Below are 21,634 nucleotides of genomic sequence, written 5' to 3' on the forward strand. Positions count from 1 at the left end.
AAATACCTTCAGTAAATACCTAATGGTGCATGGTTTTTGTCCTAGGAATTATTAAAATAGAATTGCATGTTCAATGCCAGCCCTCTAGTAGTAGATTTCCCAAGAGAAAACTGATGCCTATGTGTCCTCTACAAAATAATCAAACAGAATACTCTCTCTATATAGAGAGGCAATTAAAAATAAAATGTATAATAAGCAGGTTTAGGGTATCTGTGCATTAGGAGAGGCAAGTTCAAGTATGTAATAAAGAAGAAATAGCCTATACGTTGGGGTTAGTGAGGGGCTATATCCTGTTGTCCTGCTTTATCTGGGGAAGTTAGATGGAGGAGGAAGGGTTTTTTGAAAAGACTTCAATTATGGGCAAGAAATTGCCTAACAAGTTAGGGATGAACAGAGGATTCTTCATATTTGCGGCACCTAGAGAAAGATATGAAAGTGTGGGGTGAAACAGTATGTTTGAAGTGAGCAGATGAAAAGGAAGATGGAGGCAGGGGAGATGGGTGGTACCAGTGAAGAAACATTTGTGAAACACTGATTCTTGCTCATGATCTGCCACGAGAAAATCTGGAAGTTTGGGACTAGAGGAAACATCCATTCAAACCACAGTTTATAAATAAAAGGGAAAGACATATGCAAGTATAAGGGAGAAGGCAAGTGAAGAAGAGTCCCTTGTTGGAGAAGGTAGAAAAACTACTGAGAATGTTGACCCCTAAAGGGAGAGGCACAAAGAAAAGATAAACTGTGCCTTTGCTACGTTCAGGAAGAACAGATTGCACTGCAAAAAGAACACTAATTGAAAAAGAAAACAAGTGGTTGTTTCCACATGTCAGTGTAACTGTAAACCTAACGATAGATGTTCTTGCCCAGCATGGGACCCTAGAGGATTCCACTGAAGTTTGTTCTGTGGCGTCACAAGAAGTTTTGAGGAAAAGAATGAAGATGTATCCCTTGAATCGGGCAAATAGAATGTGGTCTTAAAGTCTTATTTTCTTTAGTCCGATGATAGCATACAGGATGAAACCAGACTAACAAGGTTCAAGAAATATTAGGACTAAAATGTTAGGACTACAGTCTTTTTGTTTTTTTTAAAGCATTTACTCCAGATAGCAGAAGTAATAAAAGTATACATTTTTAGAATTTTAATTTTTAGCTGGTATTCAGGTTATATATGTCCTGTTGTTTAAGTAGGTAAATGATATACTTTGAAAAATGTCATCAACACATAAAAGTATACCACATTTTTTCACCTTGACATATCTAGAAATGGATGAAACAAGCTGAAATTGGATAAAAGCTAAGAAAATTGTTTTGTTTTGATATAGCCATTTTTTCCCATTGTTCTATTTCTTTTTTCCAGATACCTATATACTTAAAACTAGACTTTCCTCTTTTGCTACAGATGGCCATTTCAACCTGTGCTTTACAATAAAGTTGAGTGAAATCTTGATTTTACTTTTCCCTGTAGATATCAGGTATGAGAGTATGATCAACACCATGCTGAAGGACCTCTTTGAGTTACTGGTAGCGTGTGTGGCCAAGCCCATGGAAACCATCTCCAGAGTGGGCTGCTCCTGTATTAGGTGAGAAAAATGTTCTTTGGCTTTCCACAGAATAGGAATTTTCATTCTGAAATCCAAGGGAATTAAAGGAGCACTGGTGGCATGATGGTTAAGTGCTCGGCTGCTAACCAAAAAGTTGGTGGTTTGAACCCAGTAGCCATTCTGTAAAAGAAAAAAAGATGTGGCAGTCTGCTTCCGTAAAGATTTACAGCCTTGGAAATCCTCTGGGGCAGTTCTGCTCTGTCCTGTTGGCTCACTATGAGTTGGAAGAAACTCGATGGCAATAGGTTTTATAAGTAAAAATGTCTCTGTTCTAGTAACTTCAGTACTGTCAGCAAATATTATGTAAAGTATTATACAAGATACTGTGGTGCATGGACAGTGATGTAAACCAAGGGCCCTGCTCTGAATGAGCTTATATTCTATTCAGAAAGACATAACAGAGATAGTCACATGAAAAAATCGTAATAGTAAGGAGTAACTAGTAAATGCCAAGAAAGCACAAGAGGTCTGGGGCATAGGATGGTCAGGAAGGACTTCATTAGAGTCAGCTCCCCTAAGGTACAGAGCATAATGTTTTAAATATTCTCACTGAATTCCCTTTCCTTTATCTAGGCCAACGCATAAATGTTTTATTTCCTACTGAAAGGCAAATTACATAAACTATGAAATCTATATTCTCCTATAAGGAAAAGACAGGAAAAAAATATATAGTCATCTGTATTTTATAATTTGCTTTGAATTGTGAAGAGGAAGAAAAGTAGACACTTCTGTTTTCTTTTATGTAAGATAAAATGATAAAATTTTCCTTCAACTTCTATTTTCCATTGGTCTTCTAAATTTACAAAAACTTCCATTAAAAAAAAAAAGTTTTATTGTACTTTAGGTGAAGGTTTACAGAACTAGCTTCTCATTAAACAATTAGTACACATATAGTTTCATGACATTGGTTACTAACCCCCTATGATGGGTAAGATTTTGGTAGGTGGGGACTTTTCAAGCAGGGGAACAGCATGAACTAATGTATGGAGGTGGGAATTATAGGTGACAACAATAGGGTTTTTTGTTGCTGTTTTATTTGTTTGGTATTTGTGGAGGAAGGAGCCCTGGTGGTGCAGTAGTTAAAGTGCTTGGCAGCTAACGAAAAGGTCAGCAGTTCAAACACACCAGCCACTCTGTGGGAGAAAGATGTGGCAGTCAGCTTCCATAAAGATTCACAGCCTTGGAGACTCTATGGGGCAGTCGTACTCTGTCCTATAGGGTCACTATGAGTTGGAATCGACTCAACAACAGTGGTGTTTTTTGTTTGTTTTTGTTTTGTGGAAAATGGGGCTAGAAGGAAAATTGGTACAGAATATAGAGTCTTACATGTATTTAAATGCTAGTACATTCATTTGTAATGGGGAGCCCTTAACATTTTTATATTGAAATGGCTTAGGAAACTTTCTTTTGACAATGAAATACCAGATGGACTGAAGAAGAGTGATGAGACAGAAAGAGTTGTCAGGACACTAGGGAATAAATCTCTGCATGAATCTCTGCACGAGTCTATAAGGATCTATTTGGATTCAAGACTTCTCTCGTTTCTCTGGGCAGGTATGTCCTTGTGACAGCAGGGCCAGTGTTCACTGAAGAAATGTGGAGACTTGCGTGCTGTGCCCTGCAGGAGGCCTTCTCTGCTACCCTCAAGCCAGTGAAGGTAAATTGCTCTGAGGAGAGAGCCGGAACAGATCCAAATCTTCCTTAGCTTCCTGGTGCTTCCTCACATTAGGCACTTGGATTCTGCCTTCCTACTCAAAGCAGGCAGTGTCACTTGAAATCTGGCAGATGTTGAGGAAGAAGTTGCTGGGTTAGTACTTTTGTCCTAGCCAACACCGTCAACTGACAGTTGCTGTTGTTGTTTTGGAACCCTGGTGCAGTGCAGTGGTTAAGAGTTTGGCTGCTAACAAAAAGGTCAGGAGTTCGAATCCACCAGGTGCTCTTTGGAAACCCTAGGGGGCAGTTCTGTTTTAATGGACAGTGGTAGATCCGAGATAGAGCCTGGTGCCATGAACGTGGATGCCCACAGTGAACGTCTGCTGTGTTTCTCTTTAGGACCTGCTGGGCTGCTTCCACAGTGGCACTGAGAGCTTCAGTGGGGAAGGCTGCCAGGTGAGGGTGGCGGCCCCCTCTTCCTCCCCTAGTGCCGAGGCAGAGTACTGGCGCATCCGAGCCATGGCTCAGCAGGTAAGGTTGGGGTTTTTGATGTCAGGGATTCTCGGGGGCTCTTGAAGCTTGACATACCTGTTATGAATCTTTCCTAAAGGTCTTGCATCACCAACCAGCCTTTCTATTCCCTTGGGGACATATGCTTCCCCCTTTGAACTCTTGCTGGTACCATTTCCTCACCAGGAATGACTTAACCCAGTCAATAGTTTCCTTCTTTCCACCATCATGTGCTTGTTGCAAACTCCAAGGGCCCACATCAGATTTTTTCTGCAGCCTCACCACTGTACTTTATACATAATTGCTTACAGTCCTTATAATGATTTGCTTAAATATGTTACTGCTAGACTACTGTACCTTAAGGATAGCAAACTCATTAAGCACAGAGCTTAATATTTACAAGCTGCTTAATAAATTTGAATGATCATATCATGCATTCATAGTTGAATATAACTGATTATTAAAATTAAAATTTATCTCCCTATGAAGGAATTACTATGTACCAATGAGTTTTTCTTCTTGAGACACACATAAGAAATTACAAAAGTTGGTTGTGAGCTCAGAGCAAATTCTGTGTATTTACCTTATTACTAGAGCAAGGCATAAAACAACAAGCAAAATAAGTCTGACTAGTAACTAGAACACAAACCAAGAGGATGGTCCTCCAAAGTGATAGCTTCTATAAATAGGAAGCCATTGCAGATAGAGAACTTCCCTCTGTGCATATAGGAGTCTTTTCAACACACCACACAGAGAGAGTATTAAAATGCCAATGGAATCTTCTTCTGAAATGGATCATTAATGGAGGAGAAGAGCAGAAAAACATTTATTGAATCTTTCACTTAATATTTCTGTTTCTTTTTCAGTCCTAACCCTTCTCCTATATTCACTTTTAAAATAACCCTGCATTAAATGATCTGTTAATTCTTACAAGATTTGGAAAAGGTTCCTTAAAAAAAAAAAAAGCTAACAGTATTTCCAAAAAGAAGTGGAAAAGGTAAATCATGGAAAATGAAATCATTTGGATCAGATATCCCAAAAGTAGTTACTATTTTTCTTAGTCACACCTCTCATAATCTGGTAGAATTATCTTGCTTATCAGTAGTCGTGATAGAAGTCCTAATTAATTTCTTATTCCTGTGTTGAATATTATATAACAAATGGAGGACTTCTTTATGTACTCTTAATTAATATTAAATGTCAGTACTTGCTAGTTGGAGCGTACTGAATTGTCCTGTGATAGAGCAGTAGGGCTGTTAGTATATGTATCAGCAGCTAATATGTATAGAGTATTTACTCCTCTGTTCTAATGCTTTGCATATGTAATACACATATATTAGCTCATGTAATTCTCAACAAATGTACCAGGAAGGAAGCCATTATCATCCCCGTTTTATAGGCGAGGAAACTTGTAAAGAGAATAAGCCGCTTGCCAAAGGCCACCCAGCTAATCCCAGTGGAGTCAGGTCGAGGACCAGGGAATTTTGAACTGTACTTTTGTATGTCCATGCAGGTGTTTATGCTGGACACCCAGTGCTCACCAAAGACTCCAAACAACTTCGATCATGCTCAGTCCTGTCAGCTCATCATTGAGCTGCCTCCTGATGAGAAACCAAATGGACATACCAAGAAAAGGTAAGCCACTAAGCCTGGCCATGGAAGGAGCTTATTTATTATTCCCAACTTTTACTCATTATCAAGCTTAGACCAAAGATACTAAAAACATTTGCAATATCATCTAGCAAAGGCTTTCACAAAAAAACTTTTGGCCTTTTAACCTAATTGCCTAGATTTTATACATATTGTAATTGTTGTTAATTGTAATTCGAGGCTGGGTTCAGACTGTTTCTGTAAGAAATACATAAACTGCTCTAGAAACAATAAAGCTGTCAGGAAACCAAGAGATCTGTGCCCTGCCACAAGAAATTTTCTTTTTAAATATAGTAAAACCTGTGAAAGCTGGAACTTGTGTAAAATAAACCTGTCAGAGAAGGAAAACAAAAATATTTTCCACTAAAAGGAGTGACAGAAAAGTGGTAAGACTGCATCCTTTCAAAGACAGAAAACTCGCAAGATCTGGAAAAGCAAGGCAGTCGAGTTCTGGCTCTCACAGGTTTCACTGCCATTCTGCTGAAAAAATGTTGTTCCTGGAGTTGAAGTTGGAGTGACAGAACTTTCCCAGTTTTTAAACTCCTGACACACTAATAGTGATGACGACAAATATTTCAGCATTATACGCGAAATACCATGGGTAGCTACAGCCACTCCTCACTTACTGACGTGGTTACATTCCAAAGACCAGGTTGTTATGCAAAAATTGGCATTTTGTGAAAATGGAGGATGACCACATTGGATGACAAAATGGATGATGCCTACATCATTACATAACCTCAACCATCACAGCCAGCTTTACTCTTGCCTCACGCTTCAGTGTTTGTTACTGCCAGACGTACATTGTTAATGCGCAAAAGTCAGGTAGTAGATTTTTTACTGTTGTCGAAAATGCTAAATGTCTGATAATGAGCTTGTCAATAAGTGAGGAATAGGTGTAGTTTGGTTCCTGCAACGCCAGACTACAATAAGGTTTCTAAGAAAAAAGGGTAAAGGATTAGAAAAATTAAAATAGAACTCCACAGGAATGATTACACTTTTGATTTGATGTTTTAATGTATTACTTCTAACTATGAAAAAATGTGTCATATCCCATAATTGTGTCTTATTAAAATTTTTAATAAAAATTATCCTGTTTGTTTCCTAAGACTTGATAATTCTTAATTCAGTATCATAATATATCTAACTCTACAGCTCCTGAAATTTAGAAAGTGTCAGGAATTCCATTAAAATGGTTATCATGTAATGCTTCAAAAGGTTTGCCCTTTTTTAAGGAAGACTTGAGAATGCAGGTCATTCTGTATTCTGAAATGTATAATGTCTGGATCACTTTCAAGTAACTGATATAAGGCTATTAATCAACCCTATTCTTTTCATTTGAAGTGTTTCCTTCAGGGAAATTGTGGTGAGCTTACTGTCTCATCAAGTGTTACTCCAGAACCTATATGACATTTTGTTAGAAGAGTTTGTCAAAGGCCCCTCTCCGGGAGAGGAGAAGACGATCCAGGTGCCAGAGAGCAAGCTGGCCGGCTTCCTCAGGTACATCTCCATGCAGAACTTAGCAGTCATATTTGACCTGCTGCTGGACTCATACAGGACAGCCAGAGAGTTCGACACCAGCCCTGGGTTAAAGTGCCTACTAAAGAAGGTGTCAGGCATTGGGGGTGCGGCCAACCTTTACCGCCAGTCTGCAATGAGTTTTAACATTTATTTCCATGCACTGGTATGTGCTGTCCTCACCAATCAAGAGACCATCACTGCCGAGCAAGTGAAAAAGGTCCTTTTTGAGGATGATGAGAGAAGCACAGATTCTTCCCAGCAGTGCTCATCAGAAGATGAAGACATTTTTGAGGAAACTGCCCAGGTCAGCCCCCCAAGGGGCAAGGAGAAGAGGCAGTGGAGGGCAAGGATGCCTTCTCTAAGTGTCCAGCCTATCAGCAATGCAGACTGGGTGTGGCTGGTCAAGAGGCTTCACAAGCTATGCATGGAGCTGTGCAACAACTACATCCAGATGCACTTGGACCTGGAAAACAGTATGGAAGAGCCGCCTGTCTTCAAGACTGACCCTTTCTTTATCCTTCCCTCCTTCCAGTCAGAGTCATCTACTCCATCCACGGGGGGCTTCTCTGGGAAAGATACCCCTCCTGAGGATGACCGAAGTCAAACACGGGACCACATCAACGAGTGTTCGAGTCTGAGGGGAGGCACTGGGGACACGCTGATGCTGCCTCCAAGCCCCAGAGTGGATAAGAAGGACACCAGCCAGAAGAAGGAGTGGTGGGAGAATGCTGGCAACAAAATCTACACCATGGCGGCCGACAAAACCATCTCAAAGTTGATGACTGAATACAAAAAGAGGAAACAGCAGCACAACCTGCCCACATTTGCCAAAGAGGTCAAAGTGGAGAAGAAAGGAGAGCTGCTGGGCTCAAGGGGCCAGGGCTCCCCACTGCTTCAGCGGCCCCAGCACTTGATGGACCAAGGTCAGATGCGGCATTCCCTCAGTGCAGGCCCTGAGCTCTTGCGGCAGGAGAAGAGGCCCCGCTCGGGCTCCACAGGGAGTTCCCTGAGTGTGTCTGTGAGAGATGCTGAAGCACAGATCCAGGTATGTTCCTGCTGCCCAGGGGATGTAGGGAGGAGCGGCTGGAAATGCAGGCCATGAGGTTGGTTTTCAAATAACAGACTTGTTCATCCTCACAGAGTGTTGATACACACTCTAAAATTGGATATAAAGCCAATATGGGATTCATTTACCTCAAAGTAAGGTGATTCCCTGACCTAAGACACAAGATCTGTGTTACTGTATCAGTGTGAAACTGAAATTACATTCCCCAGTGCTTTCAGGCACTGTGTGTATGCTTTGCCGTCGACTTGGTTCTGACACACACACCACGTGTGTCAGACTAGAACTGCACTCCATAGAGTCTTCTTGACTAATCTTACAAAAGTAGATCCATAGGCCTTTCTTCTTTGGTGAGTCTGGGTGCAGTCGAACCACCAACCTTCTGCACCACCCAGGGACCTTATGAAAATTGGAAAATCACCTATATAAATAAGCTGAAGCTTATGAAACTGATAGACATTTAACTGGAATTAAGTCCTTACTTTATTTGAAGAGGGCATTTAAGAAATTCTATAGTTACAAAGCATTATTGTGTGGTAATACCAATGAATTGTTCTCATCTCAAGCTTTTCTAACCCATCCCAGGCGCATAAACATTCTCTTTCTTCAAAGGGCGTTGAGTGTGCCTGTTCCTTCATATATATATATATATTTTTAATTCTATGGTACATCAAAAATGAGTTTGAGAAGAGATGGGATAGGAAGAAAGAGAAACAGAGGAATCTAGAGAAAGGCATTTAAAAATAATCTGAATGTTTATCTTAAGTTGTAGACCCCTGTCACAGGCCTAAGAAGTTTAAGAGGATGTGGAGCTATTGGTTTCTATAAACCTATATAGGAATTCTTAGAGTAAACATAAATTGGAATTAGTAAGAGCTCTGCAAGATGCTTCGTTTTCCTTTGTACTATCTTAAACTAGAACTTTGCAATTCAGAATCCACAAAAATTATCTTAGACTACAGCTTTGAAAGTATCCAGTCAAATTGAGATGTATGGTATTCTTTAACAGACCACTTTTTTTAGCAACTCATAAATCTTAATTGCTTTTTCATGTCTTAGGGCTTTGTTGTGATTTTTAAAGTTATCCTAAATTAAAGCATGTATATTCCAAGTTATGGGATAGCTCCAAAGTTGGAGCCCTGGCGATGAAGTGGCTAAACAGCTTGGCTGCTAACCAAAAGGTTGGCAGTTAGAATCTGCCAGCCGCTCCTTGGAAACCCTATAGGCCGGTTCTGCTATGTCATATAGGGTTGCTTTGAGTTGGAATCGACTTGACAGCAATGGGTATGGATTTATTTTCCAAGTTATCTAGGCATTATAAAGAAATTTAAATTATTGTGGCCTATGGAAATCTCATTATGAGAAGTTTTTTTTTTTTTAATTTAAGGAATAAGTTTGTGAAAGTTGAAAATAAAGCATTTCTTATATTAAACATGGGGTCACTTGGTGGCACAGTTAAGCGCTCAGTTCGAACTCACCCAGAGGCAGATCTGCTATCGATCTGCTTCCAAAAGGTCACAGCCGTGAAAACCCCGTGGAGCACAATTCTCCTCTGCAACACATGGAGTTGCTGTGAGTCAGAAATAACTCAATAGCAATTGGCTTGGTTTTTGGTTTTAATGTTATCTGTGTCGCTGCCCATCCTTATATATGTGAATTTAAAAGGAGAGTTTATTATAGGCATATCAAATTTAAAAAATGCCTATAATAAACTCTCCTTTTAAATTCACATATATAAGGATGGGCAGAGACACAGATAACATTAAAACCAAAAACCAAGCCAATTGCTATTGAGTTATTTCTGACTCACAGAGGAGAGACTAATTTATTGGTGCTTTTTTTAAAGCCTGAGAAAACCTATTAATAGATTGGGAGGGTACAGCCACATCTGAGGGTTCCAATAAAACCATGGGAGAAAGCTCTAATTCTCGTAAATCCTTTCTCGTAGGCGTGGACCAACATGGTGCTAACAGTTCTCAATCAGATTCAGATCCTTCCAGACCAGACCTTCACTGCCCTCCAGCCAGCAGTGTTCCCATGCATCAGCCAGCTGACCTGTCATGTGACCGACATCAGAGTTCGCCAGGCTGTGAGAGAATGGCTGGGCAGAGTGGGCCGTGTGTATGACATCATTGTATAGAAGATTCATATTTCATTCCCAAGGAAATAAAATAGCAAGGGTTAGAGTATACCTGCTAACCCAACTGATACCATTTTCCCCACCACCAGCCCCATCTAAATTCGTGTCTCACAGAAATGTTCCCTAATGTAAAAAAAAAAGCCTTCCTAGCTATTCCGTAACTAATCAGCATTGGGACCATTTGGATACTGAGGTGGTATCTAGATGACACAAATGATACTCTGATTTTGCACATTATTTCAGAAAAGACTCCCTTCCTTGACACATCTTTTTAAATCTTGAAGTTTATTTCCCAGTGCTTTTGCTTGCAATGTCCCTAAATGGGTCAATTTCAAGGACTACTTTGAAAACACTACATTGATCCATTTGACTCGCCATTTTAAAAATAAATGCAATTTGATATGATATCTGCTAGTAAGTCAAGCTGATGTATAAATACTCAGATATTATTAATTAGAGGAAGATTTGGATGATGACTATAGGCTTGATGGGGAAGAAAACAGCTGCAAAAATATATTCTTGGGTGTAATGAGAAAGGGATGTATTTTGCTGCAAAATATTCCAGAACATTTCAGAATTGTTCTTAAGTTATCATTATCAAGCTTCTCAGGTTGGTATATACCAACTTCCCATGTAAGGTACTGTTGTGCCTTTATTGCCCTACTTCTAGAGGAAGAAACTTCTTTCCTGGCAGGTTTCAGTCTGTGGCATGGCAGTCTTTGACACAGAGTCCCCAGTGATATTGGCTGATACATGTATTTCGCCAACAGACGTCAGACTGACCAGCCACCTTGCTGTCTCATTAGTCTTTCCCTCTGCTCCCAAGACAAACAAGGAAAGAAGAAATGGTGCCTTAGCCCCTTGTTGCACAGACATTTCTATGCCCCACAGATATCTGAACATAAGGTATAGCATTTAGTTTTTAAGAAAACAAAACATTAAAAAATGCAACTCATATCAATACCCTTGGAGGAAAGGAACTCAGAGTCCTCCATCCAGTGAGCTGACTTCTCAGGGAATGGGGGGGCAGGAAGTGTAAGGTAGGGAAACAGCTAGAAGGGCTGGGGAAGGAGATATGATATAATCATATTAAGTCTTGATTTAAGAAACTGGCAGATTTAATTTTAAATATCATACAACAATTCTGGTATCAGTGATACAAGCTCTGGCCTTAGAAAAAAATAAAAACTAAACAAAGGGACATAGAATGAAATTTAGAAAAATAATTTTTTTAAGTAAATTTTACCCTATGTTTGAGGTCTTTTTATTCAGACCAATATCTTAGTGAATACATGGCTGTTAAAATGTTTCTTTTCCTAAGTATTATTAGAAAATGAATTTGGAAACTTTTTCCTATTATTTACAGTATATTTTATACTTCTTAAACTCTAATCATAATGATTAAAACTCCTCAGTCAAGCCTACATATATACAATCTAGATAGCAGAGTTAGTTACTAAGGCATATAATTTCCCTAGGCCCTAAAAATGTATTCATAATCAAACATGCTATCCTTAAAGATAAAACCATCAACTCTTCATTATTGAAGGAAGGATTTAAAATTGAGCTGTATTCAGGCCTGGTGTTTGTAAACTTTGCCTTCCTTGAGGAATAGGTAGCTATCTACATAGTTAGGAAGGCGGCAAGCCTTCTGATTCACGTAGGCAAGCCTAAAAGAACCTTATCGCTAAGTATGCCATCTAGAGGTCACCACAGAATCAGAAGACATTTCTCCAGTTCCACAAAACACTCTTTGCCTTCGGTTTTTACTCCTCAATCATTCAAGTTTAGAAACAGATCTTCAACGCTTTGATCTAACAGGCAATGAATTCTTGGGATAGCAGTGAGCTATTTCCTATAGTTTTGAATTTTTATACTTTGTAAGTGCAATTGAAAACTGGGTTGATACTTTTTCTTTTTTTTTTTTTTACAGAAGCAGCCATATATGGCTGTTTTGTGTCTTTTTGTAACTACAAGGTTCAGCTCTACATTTTAATGGGGGGAGGGGAGGAGCTTCAGTAAAACAGATTATAGAATCAGAGTACTTACAAAATGTTTATATGTAGCAACTGTTTATAAAGTATACAAATTCAAAGGAAGCCTCCCTCAATTTATGAATTTCATGTTCCAGAATTAAATTAGTTGTTTAGCAATCAATTCATTTTCCCACAGCTTCTGTATTATAGATCCGAGGCTAGTTCATGAAACCAGGTTTACCCCATGCTGTGTCCAAACACTGCTCTAGTACTAGCCTGATGATGGGACCCAAGAATAAAAAGATGTTTATATAGCTTTTTACCTACAATTTTGTAAGAGATGTTGGTAACATTCCATCATCTTTTCTATAGCCCACTCCCATAGGCCCACATTGTTTCCTCAGCCCACTGTCATTCCCATCCTACCAGGGATTTGAATCAGTTCAGTCAGAGCTGTTGAAATGAAACCAGAGCAGAACTGAATTTTTACAATTTGGGTGATCTGGAATGGGACACTTGGAAGAGGCATAGTGAGCCCTCTGAGGACCCTGATGTGTGAGACTGGATTATTGGCAGGGCTGTGGAGAGCAAAACACATGCAAGAGTGGTGTGGTTGGCCGCCATGTTTGAGTGGGGCACTGCTGCTTCCAACTCTGCTGCAAATCTGACAGGCAAGAAATTTGGTTGCTCTGCAACAGGTACACTGCCCTTGTTTTCTAAGAAAGAGATTAGGTCTCTAGCAGGGCTTAGACTCAATTTTTCTCATTCTGGTTATTGTTCCTGTTCAGCCAGATTTTTAAAATTTAAAAAATTTGCATCCATTCCAGTTTCACTTGTTTGGCCATGACTAAACCAGGAAGAATCAGTTCAAAGCCCTGCATTGTACTCTGCTCCACTTACATCCCCATCCACATCAGATTTCAAGCAGAAAATTAGCTAAGTCACAGTACTACTTCCCAGAAGTATTTGCAGTTTTTAGTAAGGACATTGCTTAATGCAAAAAATGCAAAATAGTCTCTAATAGAATGGTACTTCAGGTTACAGTGAAATTAGTTGCATTCTCTTAGTGGGTGGAGAAGAAAGGAAGACCATTAGAACGCTTGGCGGGCAGAGTGGCCTTGCCTAAGACTGCCTAGGTCAGTCCCTCACAGTTTCTGATATCCCAGTTTCTTCCTTTCTCTCCTCCCACAGTCTGAAAGTGTCAGATGTTTTTATCCTCACAGTCTTGTGGTAACAGTCAGACCATGGTCAAGGCAGCTTTTTGCAGCTAAAAACTGTTATTACCATACATTTACAGATCTAAGCAGAACAAGATTTTGCATGTTGTTTTTAGTTGCCTGTATTTATTGCCAAAACCACGTTACTGTAATGTTGAGATTTACTCTCATTTTCTTGTTATTTTGGCCAAGTGTATGGCATGAAACAAGCACCTGGAAGACTCGGGGTATAAGGGAGCCCTGGCTGAACAATCCAGCCAAGTACACCACACTCTGCCAGCTTTCTCCCTGCCATTAGGTTTTTGGTGTGGGAGGGTTGACAAACTATTCATAGGATTTCCCTAGGTCTTGCATCTCCAGATCAGATTTTTAAAGACAGTTAGGCTGCTTCATTGCACAATCTTGTTATCTTCTCCCCTTATAATTATTTTTCAGCCATCTCAATATACGCAAAACCAGGAAACCTTTAGAAGTTTTTAGGCCATTTAATGAGTGACCAATAAAGAGGAAGGCAGATGCTAACATTCACACCAGCGCAAATTAAAATAACTTAAATATGAAAAAAATGTTACTATAAGTCAAAAAGTACCTTTAAATTGAAACTTCTTGGTGCAACAATTACTAGACCTTGTTGTTTTCAAGACGGCTTATACAGAGTCAAATGAGAAAGTCAAAACAGCCTTGAAGGAACCGTAAAGTCATACAATATGCAGTTATGTAATAGATATCCTTGGCTTCCCCAAATACATCACAATACTGCTCATAGATGAAAGTTTTCCAAAAGGAAAATCTATTATTATCAGTCCCTTTGTTTGGAGCTGATAACAATAGCAAGAGGTTACAGACAGCAGGGAAGGGGGAGGAGGTGACATTGGCTTGTACCACTGTGAAGGTGGACCTTCACCTACGTTATTGCATTTAGTTTTTTGTGAGGCATGTTTTGTTTTCCTCATTTTTTTTCAACTAAAGATACAGACTCAGAAAAGTTAAGAAACTTGCCCAAGATTACCAGTAAGCAGTTTGGTTTTGAAAGAGGTGTTCCTGAATTCAAAAGAGCCATGCTTTCTCTCCAACACCCAGGTGGAACAGAAAGGGAGAAATTTTCAAGGGGTTAGACAGTATGTGTTGAGAATATTTCATTAAGGTCCCAGATCTGTGATGTTAGGAGAATTTTTAAAATAGAGTAAAAAAAAAAAAAAAAATGCTGATACATAGAAACCAGCCGAAACCAAACCCACTGTCATCAAGTCGATTTCGACTTATAGTGACACTCTAGGACAAAGTAGAACTGCCCGATAGCGTTTCCAAGGCTGTAAATTTTTATGAAAGCAGACTACCACATCTTTCTCCCAGAGATCAGCTGGTGGGTTTGAACTGCTGACCTTTCGGTGAGCAGCCAAACACTTTAATCACCATCAGGGCTCCTTATATGTAGAAAAAATCATATAAAACAGTATCTTTAGTATCTGAAAATAAAGGAAACAAAAATCTGAACTTTAATCTTAAAGCAGACCTTCAGTGTAAATTTAGAAAACTAACCAAATTAGGTGGAAATGACGGAATAGTACTGTTCGTAATAATACTGCTCATAGCCAGCTGTTATGAAGAAATACATGGCAGTCTGTGTCTGGAGTTGACATGCAAGATTTTGTCCATCTTTTTCAAATCTCAGTTAATTGCTCAGAGTAAAGTACCCTGTACCCAACAGTGCCTCTCTACCTGCTTCCCTGAGAAGTATTTGGTACGAAATTTGTAGGCTTTTATCATCAGTTTGGGAATATACAAAATGAAGGAAAACCATTTTCTAAAATGCACACTCTCTGAAGAGGAACCAACCAGTTGGACAAGACTGTTTAAGGTTACAGATACTAAGGGCAATCAGGTCAATATTCTAAGTAACCATGTGCCATAACACCTAAATATTTCTTACTTGTTTTACAAACAGGCAGAAAACAAATCCAAGGTATCACATTAAGCTGATGACAGAACATAAATATGCTTGGGCACCACTTATGTGATCCCAGTGAGATTTAGTGTAGCCTTAGAAAAACAAGGGAACATTTTTTTTTTTAATTGAACTTTAGATGAAGGTTTACAAAACAAACTAGTTTCTCTTCAAAGAGTACACACATTGTTGTATGATATTGGTTAACAACCCCACATGTCAACCCTCTCCCTTCTCAACCCTGGGTTCCCTATTACCAGCTGTCCTGTTCCCTCCTACCTTCCAGTCCCTGCCCCAGGGCTCATGCGCCCCTTTAGTCTTGTTCCACGGGATAGTTCAATGTTTGGCTGAAGGGTGAACCTCGGGAGTGGTCTCGTTACTAAGCTGAAAGGGTGTCCGGGGGCCATACTCTCAGGGTTTCTCCGGTCTCTGTCAACAAGGGAACATTTTTAAGCACTTTTTTTCCATTGGAAATATAAGCTTGTTATTGGGCAAGATTTATGAAATTGGTAAAGAGCTTGGTTTATAGTTGTACCTTCTCAAAAAAAAAAAAGTATTCTCCTTATTCACTAATGGAGCAATCTGGAAAACTTTTGTTTGTTTAAATGTTTGGGAGTTTTCCCTCCTCTGGCTGTATTGTAGTGTTTGTATTTGATGTGGAAATAACCAAAAACTTAATTAAGGTTTTGGACTGGAACATCATTTAGATTTCCAAAACACAATCATTAATTCAGGGAAGATAGACCAGAAAAAAAAAAAAAAATCCCCTGAGATTATCTAGAAGAAATTAAGTTGAGAACAATGCTCCATTTCCTAATGAATGGTGACACCACTTACTGAGAAACAAAACCAAACACCCCCACACCACCAGCACCATAGAAAACCTTTTCCCTTTAGCTTTGTAGAACAATGCAAGGAGGTTCCAGGCAGGAGACTAGCTGACCACCTTAGTGACAAAACCACAGCCAACCAATTATGGTCCTTCCATCCTTTTCAACTACCAAGAATTTGTACTGCTAATTCCTATCCTGAAGGCTTAACCAGTGGTTGTCTAGTACCTTTTTCTTTAGGACAGTGGTTCTCAAACATCAGTATACATCAGAATCATCTGGAGGGCTTGTTAAAACCAGATTGCTGAGTCCATGTCCAGAGTTTCTGATTCAGCAAGTCTGGAAGTTTGCATTTCTAACAAGTTCCCAGGCTAATGCTGCCGGTCTGGGGACCACACTTGGAGAACCACTGTCTTAGAAAATTTGTAGCTACTACCTTTAAGATCAGCCTGACTTATAAAGCACTAGAGAAAAACTTTGCCTTGGGCAGACAGCTTGGCATCCCATTCTCTACAGCATTCCTGCTCAATCTTCCCACTTTCAAGTTTTATTATACCAATAATTGGTTTTTACAGCTAGAAGACAATGAATGTATAAATTCTATGGAACAACGAGATTAAGTGTAAGCTTTTTGTCTTTGTATTTAGAAACACTGATTGTATGGATGATTCTTTGTATCATGTTGACCTTTTGACTTGTATTGAAGATGATTTCAGTGTGTAGTGTTTGAATTTCTTCTGTCCATACAGTTTTAATGAGATGTTTCCATGTTGGCTCCATTACCACCTTGGCTCCTGGCTTATAGAGGTTTTTGAGTAGTTGCTCACTTGCCAGTTACATCTCTCATTGGTCACCAAAATGTCAGAGCTTTGAGATGATATAGCCCTACATGATGTAACTTCATCTTCCATTTAACTGTGTGGTGTAATCAATATTTTAATTTAGAGTACATCTGTAAAGAGTCTACCAAATGGCTTCATGGCAATTTGCAAACTGAACCAACTTCCTTTTGAGCAGTAGGTGTGCCTGTTTAAGGACTTTTCAGTAAATATGTTGTATTTGTGCACATATCTGCATAACGGAGACTGTATTCATTATCTCACCTTCCAAATGAGGGGAAAATTGTGAAAGTATATCAGTGTACTTTTGGAATACAATGAAATCATATTCATTCACATATAGATGGGGCCTTAGTTTACCTCTTAATTCTTTATTCTACTAATTAGCTTTGGAAATCCTTTTTTCATTATAAAACATAAGGACTGATTTATATTGTTTCAGAGAAAAAAATTAAAATCACCACCTATTTAAAACTATATTAATTTAAAAAGTTCTTATCAATTCAATACAGTTTCTCTGAAGACTTCTGCTTAATAAATACCCTGATATCATTTAAATTAACTTAGGCAATTATAGGAATAGAAAGTATTAAGTATATTTACTAGATTTAGTGAGATCAGAAAGCATATCAGGGATTCAAGTCCTTGGTTTGCTTCTGTGGATGGAAATAATTGGAGAGTTTTTTTATTTCACTTTTTTTTCTGATAATCATTTTATAATTTATTATGTGTGCAATCATTTTAATAATAATTGACTTAAAATTTGATCAATCTTTAGAATTAATTTATTTTCAATTTGTTTTACCAACCGGTGCCAAAAAGGAGAGGGAGACTCTAAAAGCCAGTCTTCTGAATCAACATGCCAACTATTATGCTTTCTTTTAAAGTTAAGAAGACTGAAGCACCTGACACTACCAGCCACCAGTGGTCATTCATGGCTACCTCATGATTATTTGCAAGCTACTTTGTATTCCTTCTTCTGCAACTCTTTCATCTGGTTCTTGTTTGAAGTAGTTCTAATAAAAATTGGTTTCTCATGAAATAGGCAAAACTAGACAAAGATTAATGCTTTTGATATTTTTGATTCTTCTTAACTGAAACCATGGAGTAGAATATTCAGGTATGGCATGATGGGGGCAGGTGACGGTGCCTAGAGGGAAAGGTTGTTTGTGTTTGTTTGTGTTGGGGGTGGGACTAAGAATAAAGTTATTGCCTGAGTCATACCAAGAGACTACTTATTCAAGGTTTTCCTGCTTTTCTAAGAGGAACAAACTTAAATTACATTATAAACAGTTCCCCTACTACCATCTCCTAGATAAAGATAAAGCGAATGGATGGTAAGGGTCCTTTTATCCCTTCTTATATTATGCCAAAGAGTCAACTTGTTTTCATTGAAAATTATAAACAAAAGAAGCTTGGAATAGCCATAATGATTTTAGTCAGTATACCATTTTACCTATAAAATGCAAAATTCATCCATGCAACCCATTCACCAGGAGCCTTGAAGCATTTTGTTTACTCCCAAGGCCTTGTCAAGGAAGTACAAGTTTTGTTTTGCCTTCTTACTTAGTCAGTTTGATCACACTTAAAAAACAAACTGAAAACCAACCTCCTTTATATGTCGATAAAACTGTTCAATTTGCTATGATCTGTCTGTTCACTGTTTTAACAGGTTACTGTAAGCAAGCTTGCAAGTGTATTTTGTGTACATTTTATCTGAGGTGAAAATGAAAATTCTAAAGAGAAAATATTTTAAAAGATATTGTATTTATGTTGCTTGTGTTGTAGAATAAAGATTCAAATGCATTAAGAATATGATATGTGAAACAATTTTTTTACTAAATAAGTCAGATTAACTTATGTAAACATCCTGTGTTTATGGAATTTTGCAAAAAGTACTAAGTTCCCTTCTGTAACATTTCATAACTCTGAATATTAAGACGCCTTCCAATCCTATGGAAACCCAGGTGGCGTGGTTAAGTGCTACAGCTGCTAACCAAAGGGTTGGCAGTTTGAATCCACCAGGCGCTCCTTGGAAACTCTATGGGGCAGTTCTACTCTGTCCTATAGGGTCGCTATGTGTCGGAATCGACTCGACAGGACTGGGTTTGGTTTTTGGTTTGGTCCAAACCTATAACATGAAGAATCATCACTATTGACAATTTGGTATATACCTAGAAAACAAATATGGAGGGGTATATATATATATATATATATATATATATATATATATACCATTGTTTCTTTTAAAAGAAGAGGGCTTATTCTACAATGTCATTTTGATTTTTTCTTTGTAAGAAGAGGTTTCAAATTCATAGTATCTGTAGATATTGATGTAGTGTGTTCCTTTGAAAACCTAGAATTTTAATTTTGTTTGTCCATAAACACCTAAATCCCTCAAATTAATAATTGGAATTTATTGTTAAAAGGTAATTATTAAAAAGAAAAAGCCACTTTTAAACATGATTTTATCAGATTTAGATTTTAAGATCAACTGTGTCAAAAGTCTATCACAATATAAGCCTAGAATCATCATGGCCAAATCACAGAAAGCTGCTATTTGGCCAGTAGAGGGATAAAGATGTACACGACATGCAACAGAAATGGAGTCTGTGTCCATGCCCTTAAATCATGGCTCTATCATACGATCTGGCACTCTCACAGCTGTACTACTAAGGCTCAGACACTTCCATCATAAAAATGGAGTAAAACTAAAATGGACACTAACAATACTTTGCAGTAAGGATAGCACAAACATAAGCAAGTGACCAACCATGTTCATGGTTGGAGACAGATGTGACAGAGTGGAAGAGGCCTTGGGCCTTAGACAAGCAGAGCTCATGCTCCTTCCTCAGAGTGGGTCAGACAACACTTGGCCACTCAGGGCTCAAGGTTCCTGCTGTATAAAATGAAAATAAACTGTTACATCAAAGGATTGTTTTAAGATACCATGAAGTCCCAATGTTGCAGTACTTTATAAGTGCTAAGATCTCATAAATGCTAACTACTATGTGTAGGAGAACAACCCATTTCACAAAGAGCCCTGTTATTTTGCAAGCTGATTTACCTTTAGGATCTAATATGTGCATATCCTTGACATTTATATCCATGAATCCACTATAAGATGGAAAGCTTAATATTTTGTGCCAGTCTTATATGAGGTCAGTAGCTCAGTAGCAAATCTCTTTAATCAAACATTTTGGAAATAAATTCTAGGCCAATTTCCAATTCTTTAATTATTAATAGCCAGCAATGAATACAATATGTCCATAAATCTGAATATATTTCTTTAAAGTGGAGACTATTTGGCATATGATCAAAACTTCTGTTAGAATTTAGCTTTGATAAATATTTTACATTACTCACTAGAAAATTCACTTTCCCATCTGACTTAAAGGCAGATTCAATAAGCAAGTGAAAATAAAATTGAAGCATAATGCAATGTTGTGGCTTTCACACATTGACCGGCATTCCTATCATCTCAAGCCTTTGAAAGAGCACTTTAAGCATTTCTTTGATCGTCTGTCTCCGTATTTGTTTTTATTTATAGGTTTTTTGTTGCACCATCAAGCCATTGGTGCCTTGAGTTGGCCTGTTAACTTAATCTGGTTGCACAAAATGTTTTATTGTCAGAGAAACAAACTACCCAGTTAAATGATCTCCTACAAACTGGGAGATGCAACGACTTAGATAAATCCCAGAGAAATTCATAAGTAGTTTCAAATCATAAAAAAAAACCCCTAAACTCCTTCTATTTCAACATGAAGGAATCAAATCCACAACAATTTAGAGCTGAGAACTCAAAATATCGAAGTTCAGTTGGCTTTGATATGTTTTCATAGTCTTATATCAGCATATTATTTGTTATACTGAATTCTTGCTGTAACCAAGACAAATAAATGTAAGGAAATAAAACAACATTACTTCACCAGTGTCCCTAGCAGAGAATAACCTTAAAGAAAATTCATTATATGCTAAATATTTGTGATGCAGAAGGCTCAGTTATAACTTAGTTTGAAAAAATGAGTATTGGAGTTAATTTCCCATTTATAAAGGAAAAGATATTATTAGCTATTCAAGAGTTAAAAGTTTACTACTCTAACATTTAGAATCTGATCCTAGAATGGCTATTGAATAGGTAAATGCTTAATGGATTTTCTAATATAAAGAAGGATTATACTTTTTTTAAAAGCCTAGCATATATTCATTTTTCAAGTAAAAAGAATATATATATATATATAATTACAGATCTCTCAGATCAAAACCTTTTAGAAATGGACTTCTTTGAAATTTAACTCAGCATATTTTCCTTTCGTCCTAAGCAGTAATAACTGAAGACACACAGGTAGTTAGTTACACGTAAGTACAGATTTAGATGGTTAAAATTTAGATTGTTAAATTGGTTAATTTAGTTTAATAAATTCTTATTCCTATTTAAAAAATGATCTGTAAAACCGCTGGAGGTTAGAGTGTAGCATGAAGATTAAAATAACTCCCACCAGGCACATCTCTGGGTCAGCCCCCTGCTATGCTTTGCCAGGAGCAGTAAAACGCTCCCCCTCACTCTCAGCTGGGTACACCTGGGCATTCTGCCTGATCTGCTCACGCTACTTACTCCCAGGAGTCAAATGGAAGGAAGTTAATACAGTCAGGCATTGCAAAGGTTGTCACTGAAAGGAGGCACATCAT

At 38.2% G+C, this 21,634-nt stretch overlaps 1 protein-coding gene across 1 annotated transcript in view; it reads left to right on the top strand.

Annotated features, from left to right (window-relative positions):
- Positions 1–10,211, top strand: part of ARFGEF3 (ARFGEF family member 3) — a 165,557-nt gene extending 155,346 nt beyond the window's left edge. Inside the window, exons 29-34 of the mRNA XM_003403996.4 lie at positions 1,466–1,580; positions 3,156–3,258; positions 3,654–3,785; positions 5,278–5,399; positions 6,759–7,980; positions 9,947–10,211. Of these exons, the coding sequence (XP_003404044.2) occupies positions 1,466–1,580; positions 3,156–3,258; positions 3,654–3,785; positions 5,278–5,399; positions 6,759–7,980; positions 9,947–10,138 (1,886 nt within the window). The 3' untranslated portion in view covers positions 10,139–10,211. The remainder of the gene's footprint in view (positions 1–1,465; positions 1,581–3,155; positions 3,259–3,653; positions 3,786–5,277; positions 5,400–6,758; positions 7,981–9,946) is intronic.
- Positions 10,212–21,634: the final 11,423 nt, after the last annotated feature.

The sequence above is a fragment of the Loxodonta africana genome, chromosome 1 (assembly GCF_030014295.1).
Source record: "Loxodonta africana isolate mLoxAfr1 chromosome 1, mLoxAfr1.hap2, whole genome shotgun sequence".
NCBI lineage: Eukaryota > Metazoa > Chordata > Mammalia > Proboscidea > Elephantidae > Loxodonta > Loxodonta africana.